The sequence below is a fragment of the Erigeron canadensis genome, chromosome 8 (assembly GCF_010389155.1).
Source record: "Erigeron canadensis isolate Cc75 chromosome 8, C_canadensis_v1, whole genome shotgun sequence".
In the NCBI taxonomy this organism is placed as follows: Eukaryota; Viridiplantae; Streptophyta; class Magnoliopsida; order Asterales; family Asteraceae; genus Erigeron; species Erigeron canadensis.
In genome coordinates this window covers 42,137,487-42,149,037 of record NC_057768.1, presented here as the reverse complement: position 1 = coordinate 42,149,037, position 11,551 = coordinate 42,137,487, and the positions used below count along the sequence as shown (strand labels likewise).

Genomic DNA, 11,551 nt, shown 5'->3' with positions numbered 1-11,551 from the left:
CTCATAAAGGGATTTCCCTATGTCCTCCCCAAGGCTTGAAATTAAGACCTAATGGATAAGGGGATGGTATTTTAACCATTGAGTTAATGCTCAAGAACAAAATGTGTGCATTTCTATTGGACAAAATATTCTTAGATTCTTTATAGAGTAATGCTTTATAAAATCAATTGATAGACTTGCATATTTAATAATTTGGTACTCATATATGGCATGATGGGTGATTTATAAAAAAGTTTGTATACATCGATTTTCTATAACTACCGATCATGGTATATAATTATATCGATATTCGTATATATGTAGTTTGACAAAGGCACTAATTAAATTTTTTAAAATGTGTTAGATTTTAACCGAATGGTAAAACATCAAGTGTTGAATTGGTCAGCAATTGGCGCTTTTGAACATATAAGAAAAGAAGAACGATTGAAAACACTTTGAAACCATTTTATCTAAAAATGCTCATAACCATTCATTACTTTTTGAAGCTTGAGACATTTATTTTTCGATAAACCATCACTACTTTTTGAAGGTTGATGAGGGGCAAAACAAAAACATCAGGTCTCAGACTCCTAGATCATTGCATTGTTCATGTAAGTCTGCCACTCTAAGGGTGATGGCATCACCACCACCCACCACTTACTCACTATTCACTTCTAACCAATCATATTACGCCACCTCAAATTCATCACTCCCTCACCACTCACTCAAATTTGTTGTCATTGCCACCACTCACACCATACAATTCCTTACAAGAAAAGACAAAAAAGAAAGAAAGAAAAGGACAAAATAAAGAAAGAAGAAAAAAGAAGATAACGAGTGGTTGTAGGGAGTGGAACTTCCACCCAAAACTCACCACCCGTGAGTGGTTCAACGTTGGCGTCGGTGTTCCACGAGTGGTCGGGAGAACCACTCGCCTTTAATCCATGCGTTGCCATCACCCTAAAGGAAATAAAGCATACCTCTATGTTTACGCCAAAATGGTTCTCAGAACTGTTCAACTTTTCGGGTTGAATATTTACCACGAAATATTAAACTATTTTCGGTGGCTGTAATATATTGTTGGAAGAGAATGGTATATTTAGCAAAAATAAATTGAGTAGTATTATAATGGGTGCGGTACCCAAATCAATTTAAACAGAGATGTTAACTCTCCAGAGGCGTTATGGGTTAAGGTGTTAAACAGCCTATCTAAACCGACCTCTTTTTGGTCATGGACTGATGGGTGTAGTGTGAAGCATGGAATTTGCCATCAAGATTCCAAAATTGCGATTGAGTTGGATCATAATAACATTATATATTCATCTCAATGCTTTGATGATTAAGCTTGGAAATGGTAGATTGATGTCACAACAAAAATTTTACTTACTTATATTTATTCTAAAGAATTGTGAAAAAATTCCTTAATATATTTACACTTAAAAATGTTTAAAAAGTATGCTCATATAAACATATGAAAAAATTTGAGAAATTATAATTTTTTCACACTTATATGTGTGAAAAGAAAAATTTTACACCTAAAAGTGTATACAAAATGTCAAACATATTCACACTTAAAAGTGTGAAAGTTAAATTGTAACACATAATTTCTTCACACCTTTCTTGTGTGAAAAAAAATTTGGTGTCATAAATTAATCTTTACACTTCTAAGTGTGAACAATTGATATCGTTTTACACACTTGGAAGTGTGAACTTTTTTTTCCCACATATATAAATGTGAAAAAGTTATAATTTTTTAAATTTCTTCACACTTTTAAATATGAATACTTTTTTAACATTTTCAAGTGTGAACAAATTAATAAATTTTTTTACAATTCTTATAACTAAGTGTGAATAAATGACATTTTGTTGTAGTGCGTCTTTTTGGCATGACATTTGGTATGGTCATACCACTTTATAGGTTTGTTTTCCCCGCCTTTATAGATTGGAGCAACAAAAAAGTTGTTTTGTTTCGGATCGATGGATCGGGTCTGATGTCTTGTCCTCTTGGCGATGCCCGATTAGAGGGGTGCTGAAGAAAGTGAATGGCTAGATCTTCTTTCTATCACTAATAATATTGTGCTAGTCGAAAATGAAGAAAAATGGCAATGGTGTCTCTCGGATTCTACCGACTTCTCTGTTAAGGAAACCCGACATGTTATCGATGATAACACTTTACCTGATAGTTCGGTGGTCACTCGATGGAGTTGTCTCGTCCCAAAAAAGGTCAATATTTTGTTATGGGGAGTTATTGTGGGCCGATTTCCTACTCGTCTTAATCTTTCAAATAAAGGAATTGACATCCCTTTGATTTTGTATCCTTTATGTTCGTGAGGAGAGAAAACTACAGACCACCTCTTGTTGTATCGTAAGGTGGCTGATAAGTTATGGGATTTAATTTCTAGATGGCTTCATATTCCTATTCTGGCCCTTGCCAATCTGGGAGAGATTCTTGGTTATGTAGACAAATTACATATTAAGTCTTCCAAAAAGATAGGGTTAAATGCAAATTTTGTCCCTGTGGTTATTCGAAAAACGACCCTTTTATCCCTCTGTTAGTTTTGGAGTTTTATTCATCCCTGTGGTTTGGCTTTCGTTAAAAATCACTCATCCCTGTCTTTAAATCCCCTCATATGCAGGTCACGTGAGGGGCATTTCTGTCTTTTTGCGTCATTTCTTCCTTTGCTTTCAAAACCCATAATTATATTCATAGACTACATCGATCTATACATACAAAACACATACATATACATGATCTATATCTATATCTATACCTAATCAAGATCAAAACATATACATGTTTATATACATCTAAATCTATTCTTAATACATATATTTACACAATGAAAATCATCATAAAATCGATCGATCGATCAATTGATGTTAGGAAACAAAAAAGAGATGTCGAGAGAAAAAAAAAGATCTATTGGTCACCTTACGCGAGTTTTTGGATTTTACAAGAGCATTATCGATCGGTAGATAATGCATTAAAAGTCCATAAAACTGACATAGTGCATAACTAATTATCATTATTTAAGTGTTTAACAACACATTGATTCATCAAAATCGAAAAAATCATTTTTTTTTTGATGCATCATTTTGGTGAATATGCATCCAAGATGAATGCACAAAACAAAAAACATGATTATTTCGATTTTGACGGATGAATGTGTTGTTAAACACTTAAATAATGATAATTAGTTATGCACTATGTTAGTTTTATGGACTTTTATTGCATCAAAATAATGTTTTTAAGATGTTCTCACTGTTCTTATTTTAAGAGTGTTCTCACCGGAGTATTACCCTATCTATACTCCTATATAAAGATTATTACCCCTTCCATTTTTAGAAATAGTTACTCAAATGTCACAAGAGAATTTACCAAATTGCCCCTTAATAAAAACCCACTGTGAAAAGTGTTTTATAAATTACCAATTTTGCCCTTAATTAATTAATTTACACCATAAACCTTTATTTTAATACTTAACACTTTAAACTCTTATCTTCTAAAACTTTTCACTATCACAATTACATCAACCTACACCACTTGACACCGCCACCACTACCAACAGTACCATCACCGCCACCACTAGACCGTCTTCTACACCACCGCCGCCGCATTGCGCGGATACCATGCTCGTATATATATATATATATATATATATATATATTAAATGCTACAAAACTTACAATTCAATGACAATAGTCAAAATACAATTATTATCCACTCAAAAATAATATTTGGTTCTAAATAGGTATCATAATAAAATATAAGTCTTAAAATTCACAAACAACAAAAACTAACATTAAAGTATAATATAATGTTTTAAAGAAACATCCAAAATCACGATATATGCCTGTCATACAACACCTAATGATGAAATACAAAAAGGAGTGAATGATGCTAATTAGTGCAAACAAAACATAACCAAAATTATCGTCAAATACATCATAAGTAAAAGACAAAAAAGTGATTCAATATAAACAAATCAACATGTTAACAATATTTGGTTCATACTGAGATAATAATGAGTATATGAAATTATAAATAACATCCCGAAAGTAATTAACACCCACATAAAATTTATTTATTTATTAATGAAAAATTACAACGATAGATAAAATACAAAAAAATAAAAATAGAAAAATCATATGGAAAGGAGACCAACGACGATGATGATGAATTAATAGAAAAAAAAGGTTTAAAAGAAAGAATATACTTAAGGTTAATAAAAACAAAAGGATGATTTGAAAATAAATAAAATGAGGTTACTAAAAAATAATGATGGGAAAGGATCAGAAATAAAGAAAATAGAGATTTGCAAGTATATATCGACTTTTTAAAAGATTTTTTTAGATATATTTATAATTAAAAAGATTAAAATAATTGTGAAAAAATATGGGGATGCCACATAGGATAAATCTTACGTGGCAATTTTTTAAAATAGTTTTGAGTTTTAAGGATGCTTTAGAAATTTCGGTTAACTATTGTTTTAATAATTATATAGATATGTATTTCAGTATTTGATTTGATTTTGAATTTCATCCAACACACATTTTTTTAATGCAAAATCATGTTAATAATGTAATTAGGAATTCTCACATAAGTTCTTAATGTTGTTGTTGATAGTTAAAGCACAACCAAAACGGAAACCATAATGAGATATTATATTGTAGTTAAACCATTATTAAGAAAACCATAAGAACACTTAAAAACCATGAAATATATTGTTGTTCTCCGGGTTACGGGTTGGCCCGCAAAAACCCGAGCCCGCGTGCTAACCCAGTCCGGACCGACCCAATGAAACATGGGTCGGTCCTCGGTATACATATTTTGTATTTTTCGGGTCATGGGTCGGGCCGGGTTGAGGTTGGGTCGGACCGAGTTGAGCCCATGATCACCCCTAAATGTTATAACCAATTAACCATATCAGATTATCAGATATTAGAAAATTGAAGTTTAAAAGTTTAGTTGTGAAAAATTAGTGAGGACACTAGTACTTGAAAAGGAAGTCTCACACACATATCACATATATGATTGATATGTTACAAAGATGACCCCTAATTTTTATGGTAAAATGATGCACTTAAATGCATCCAAGCTAAGCTCATAAAATAAAATATAAAAATATAAAATAGTCAAAAACAAATAAATAAACAAGAAGAATGATGATCGGGAAACCATATCACTGGCATAACAATTGGAATTGGGAAGTCAATGTTAGCCAAAATGTAGGCATCAATGGAAGAATTTTTTGTACGGATACAAAAATTTTTTCAAGCGATGTGGTGTAACTACGAACATTAGTCTGGAAATTTGTAAAAGTGCGAAAAACGGTGTCTAAGATACCGGTCTTACGATTTCCGAGCAAAGCCGGTGTCTTAGACACCGGTCTTACCTTATGTGGCAATCCAATTCATTTTTCTGTCGTCAAAAAGACCGATTTAAATGTGATTTATTCATTCCTGCCAAAGATGGTGTCTTAGACACCGACTTTAATCCATTGTTACCAAGACCGGTGTCTTAGATACCGGTTTTAACATTACGTGTCAATGTCCCAGACCGGTGACTTTGGTCTTTAACTGAAATCCGGTGTGTGGAATGTCGCTCTTCGCTTCTAAATTTGATCGGATTATTTTTGTTGCACTTGAGTTGTCGTGTGTTGTTCCAATTTTTTCCGGCCGGTTAGTTTGAAAAGAAAAAGGTTGAAGAAGATAAAGTCATAATGTTGGTACAGTATATGCTTACAAGTTTGATGGGTGAAAAATATATATATAATATTAGGATTACTTACAAGGTGGGTAAGTCAAGTATTCAACAGATGTAGCCTGTTTCTATATAGTATTTTTAAATTATTATAGTAATGCTTTACATAAAAATTATTATATTACTAATTTTATTAAATGTCTTGATACAAAAAACCAAGCAATAAAATTAAATTTGTTAAATGCCCTTATTCAGAAAAAATTAAGAGTTAATTACAGAAATTGTCCCTGTCGTGGTACTCAGCTTGCAGGTTTCATCCCTAACTTACAAATATTACAGTTTTAGTCCAAAAAACTTTGCTCCGTCAACAGTTTTAGTCCTGGCCATAAACGTCTGTTTAAAACCAAGTCACGTGATTCACACGTGATGGGTAATCTCGTAAATTGGCTTAATAATACCCAGAGTTAATTACAGAAATCGTCCCTGTTGTAGACGGTCACTTGCAACTTTCATCCCTAACTTTCAAAAAATTACAGTTTTGTCCAAAATTTTTATCCTCAATCTATATGAAAAGAAACATTTACAAAAAAAAAAAAAAAAATCCTAATTATCCAATTTCTTCTATTTCTATCAGATATAAATTTACAAACAATCTTAACTCACACCCTACTCTCTTTTTGAAAACTAGAGATTCAAACTCTCTTGGATTTAAGTGTTTATGGGTTTTAAGTAATTGATATATATTTTTTTAGTTAGTTTTATTTTTGTTTTGAGAACTTATAAAAACAGAGGAAGAGCTAAGAATAATATAGATGGTGAGATTTTTCTAATTTTTTTTTTTTTTTGTGAATTAATTGTATATAAAGAATATATCTAATATATATAATTATATATTATGTTCGTATACAGATCATGTATTGATATGAAAGTAATGAGATTTGGAGTTTCATTAAATGTTGGATTAAATTTGTGTTTGATTTTGGATCTAGGATTGTATATGTGATATATGTTATGCATTAGAAATCCAGATGATTTTGCGTTTAATTTTATTTTGGATCTTGGACCAAAAATGTAATTTTTTGAAAGTTAGGGATGAAAGTCGCAAGTGACCGCCCACAACAGGGACGATTTCTGTAATTAACTCTGGGTAATATTAAGCCAATTTACGAAATTACCCATCACATGCAAATCATGTGACTTGATTTTAAACGGACGTTTATGGCCAGGACTAAAATTGTTGACGGAACAAAGTTTTTTGGACTAAAACTGTAATTTTTGAAAGTTAGGGATGAAACCTGCAAACTGAGTACCACGTCAGGGACGATTTCTGTAATTAACTCAAAAATTAATTACCCTTCTATTTTTCAATGTTTAGTTTTTGTTTATGATACTTTTAAGTATAGTTGTCAAATTGTAATTTTTAATTCGACTCAAAAACATGATTTTTTGATTTGTGATTCGTAAGAGTCAAAACATTTTTATACAATACATAATCTTGTAAATTTTTATATATGTGACGTTTAAAATAAAATAAAAAAATATCTATAAAAAATTAAATATTCGATATTTTGAGTCATAAACGTACCGTTTATCTCTAAATTCGAACTAAATGATCTATAACATACAAGATAATGTAACTATAAATATAATATATAATGTATGTTCACATATAGTATTAAATTACAACAATCGTAAGTTTACGACTCGTATTGACTCGGTTTAAGTTCACACCTCGATTTGTAAGTGTCTGAAAAAATAATCGACTTGTACAAGTTTTTAGTCAAAATTGACTCGACTCGACTCTTAACTTGTTAAATTTTGGCCTTTTGCAATTCCAAATAAAGAATAAATGGTAAATATATTTCAGTTACTATATCTTTGATTTTTAATACGAGTACCTTTTTTCTTTATATGATGCTACCATCGATTACATGTATATGATCGATAACAAGACAAGTTACAACTAAGAAAAACTTGTTAATTAATGTATAGAAAATAAAAAGAATCAATAAATATAGTAGGCACTCCATACACATATATCGATAAAAGTAATATTTATCCTAACTTCTTTTATTATCTAGTCCACTTTTTTGTGCACAAGATCTGTACACACATATCCATGACTTTTTCATCTTCAAGGCATCAACCTTTGTCATTTCCACCTCGCCGGCCGGAATATTTGTACAGAAAAATATGGTCTTAAGACCGGTGTCTAAGACACCGGCTTTGGCAGGCAAGTACAGAAAGAATCCGGCATCTAAGATACCAGCTTTGGGTTCAAAAGTGAAGACAAGCCACGTAAGGTAAGACCGGTGTCTAAGACCCCGGCTTTGCCCGGAAACCTTAAGACCGGTGTCTTAGACACCGTTTTTCGCACTTTTACAAATTTCCAGAATAATGTTCGTAGTTACACCACATCGCTTGAAAATTTTCGTATCCGTACAAAAAATTCATCAATGGAAGCTAGCTAGTTTAACCAAAATTGAACATCAGATGATTTGTGTTTCAAGGTCGTACATAGTAATTAAAATAAAAACGACATTTTATGTCAGAAATCCAAAAGTGAGCTAGTCGATTGATGAGGTTATAACTTATAAAGATCGAAGCAACGGGTGCTAATTAAAAAGAACGAGTTGAATGAGTCAAGCTGCTTTAGCGTTCCTGGTGAAGTCAATGCATGTTTGGCAGTTGCAGTCAGTAAAACGACAGGTGCCGCAACCAAAACAAACGCAGGATGTACAACCTTTGCATGTAGCTGAACGTACACAGCCTCTGTATACCCTTCGGCTTCCTCGTTCCTCATCATCATCACATGTTAGTCTGAAATATATACATATAGAGGGGTGATGAATTTGATCAGTATATATATATAGATTGGCATTTTAGTTAGTTTTAAAAGAGGGATGCTAGATCGAGTTACAGACTATCTGGATTGAAAACCGGAAGTGGCTGTTTTGGGTCGATGAGCCGCTTATACTATACATCTAAGATGTCAAATGATCGAGAAACAATTGTCTTTCATACAGAAACGGGTCAATTTGGGTCTAAGACTAACAGGTTAAAAGCTGCCAAATGTAATACTTAAGAGTATTAATGCATTACACAACCTAAATCATAAATCATTGTGTTCCAAAAATGATATAATATTTGTAAATCATGTTTGGGGCACTTATTATTTTACAAAACTGTTCATATTTTTGAGACATAACTGTTTCTTGTCAACCCTACACGCATTATGACCCAAAAGATTTTGGCCCCTTATCCAACTTGCCCATTTTGCCACCCATTACCCCAGTGATATTATCGTGGACTTGGGTTGATGACAAGATTCTTAATCATTTCATTTTATATTTGGAACAAATAATAAGCAAGAGAGGAATATGATGATGAAACAAATTAATTAGACGACATACTTGTCAAAAGGCATATCGGAGCAGTTCCAGTTGTCATCGATACACGCATCATGATAACCCCGGCATTCCTCTCTTGTGCGTAGACGAAACCTGCGGAGTTTGTTGCATTTGGTGCAGCTAAGAAACTCGTCTCGGTGACAAACTCGGCCAGTTTGGGATTTGTTTGGGGTTTTGGTCAAAGTTCGGTTGTAATACTTGAGCAATGCAGTTTTACATATAGGAACCTTTTCTCCATCAACCATCACCCAAATGTTGTTCTTCCATTTTCTCGCAGTTTCTCGACCCGCATGCTTCTCAAATGCAGATGGGCTCAATTTGTCTGAACATATATAAACAACAACAATTTGTAAATTAAAACTTTTATATAAATAAAAAGTATAGCAGCTTAAATGATTTTGATGATACTCCGTGTTAAGTTTCTCTTGTTTAAAGATATAGCTAAATTTTATTGGAGACTATATATATCAATGTTTTGCACATTATAATGATGAATGGATGAATAACATTGATCGATCACAATATATACTTTTTATAAAGAATATATACATGATTTCAAAGACAGAATCTGAATATATAACATTATTTTTTAACAAGAAATAACAATCAAACACACGCAACACTTATTGGGTCAAATTAAAGCTATATATATACATTAAAAACGTACACACACACAAACTTTGATGTGGTCACGTGAACATATACGCCATTTATGTATGTTAAAAGAATCCACAGGCTGCCGTTCCGGAAAAAAAGAAAAACAAATCCACAGGCTGAACAAAAGAACCCATGATTCACAAACTATGTAACACCAAAAAATTGAATTAGATTAGAAAAAATAAATAAACTTTGAACAAAAAAGTGAAAAGTTCTTTAAGAATTTACAAAAAGAAAAAAGAAGAGCATATAAACCTATATAGAATCACATTCATATGACATATGACACGATGTCACATTCACATGCAAATGGGTCTTTTAAAAAAACAAATATACACAATACAAAATTTTTTATGTAAAAACAGACCTTCTGGGCAACCAGGGGTACAATCGCAGGTGATTTCAAGATCACCATTAGCAAACACCCTAAGAGTCCCAACAGCGTCACCATAACAATAGCTGGTGCACCCGCACGTGACCTCCACGTGGTCATTACCTGCGCCATACTTGAACCCACTCATCTCTTTCACCTCTTCCTCGTTAAACAACATGGTCGAACCGCCCTCCATCGCAACTACTACCAGCTAGATCTGGCCTAATGATAATAATAATAATAATAAATAAATAAAGGAATATATGATATGTATATAGAGATAAAATATATAGAGATAGAAAGGGAAAAAAAAAGGGTCTCTCGTGAGTGCGTCTATTTATGCATCTATTTTCGGTGGCATGATGGTAGATGAATAATACTCGTAATAATGTAACTATTATATATTATTATTTTTTATTATATGTAACGTATAAATATGAGTATTTAATAGCATAAGTTTTACCATATTCAATATTTTTTTATAATTTATGTAAGTTTTGAAGTTTGGGTATTGATAATGACATGTAAGACGTGCATTGGAGGTTGTATGTTGATCAGGTTTTGGGAATACGAGATGTGGAAAAATGGCAAAATGAGCTGGCAAAAAGAACATAGGGGTAAAAGTGTAAAAAAAAATAACAATAAAGAAGAAAAGAGATGTGATGTCATTATATTGACTTTTTTGTTATGTTTTTCAGGGTAAAAATGTAAATAAACTATGGTACTGCATGACATGACCTAGGTAGATTATGCTGAACCCGATATCCTTTGTGAGATTTTCATAATCTGTGGATTTTGTACTTTGTAGTTTTCTTTTTCAGAATTTTATTTGAGTACTTGAGGAGAGATTGGGATTTAAATGCCAAGTACATGGTTGTTTTTCTGTTTTGTCATTCCAAAAAATTATTTTGCCATTCCAAAAAAAGTAAATGGTTTTTCTTTAAAGAAAAAATAATTTAAAGATATTTATCACGTTTAACTAATTGGTACCATGGTGATTGATTGGATTAGGGGCGTTATGGCATAATCCCTTAGCTTACCGGATGTCTTACAAAGTTTGTAAAATGTATCTAAGTAATTAGAAAGTTTAACTAAATGTAAATTTTCAATTTTGTCAAGTAGAAAAAAAGCGCATTTCTTTCAACACATTGTCTTAAAAATGTCAATGGTTATGTTCTATTTGATAACTCTAAATGTCAATAGCAGTTAAAAATAAAAAGTTGAAATGTCAAAGAAAAATTGGTATACTTGTACATCAACTTGTTACGGTTGTTTGTGACTTCAAGTTACTTAGAATTTCTTTTATTATTATTTTTTCATATTTCGCTAAAAAGGTAAAAAGAGATTTGATATGTATTGGGTTATGAATGTTGAAGGACATGCCTCCCCTATAGACTATATAGTAAATCAGCTAGCGTCGTAAAGGAC

The 11,551-nt window shown here is 32.0% G+C and overlaps 1 protein-coding gene across 1 annotated transcript; it reads right to left on the bottom strand.

The window, feature by feature from the left end:
• Window positions 1-8,231: 8,231 nt before the first annotated feature.
• LOC122580316 (protein ULTRAPETALA 1-like) lies at window positions 8,232-10,350 on the bottom strand. Its single transcript, XM_043752591.1, has 3 exons — window positions 10,118-10,350; window positions 9,097-9,415; window positions 8,232-8,503 (listed from the first exon to the last, which is right to left on the bottom strand). Exons 1-3 carry the CDS (start codon window positions 10,317-10,319, stop codon window positions 8,326-8,328), a joined length of 699 nt encoding a protein of 232 aa, XP_043608526.1. The 5' UTR covers window positions 10,320-10,350; the 3' UTR covers window positions 8,232-8,325.
• Window positions 10,351-11,551: the final 1,201 nt, after the last annotated feature.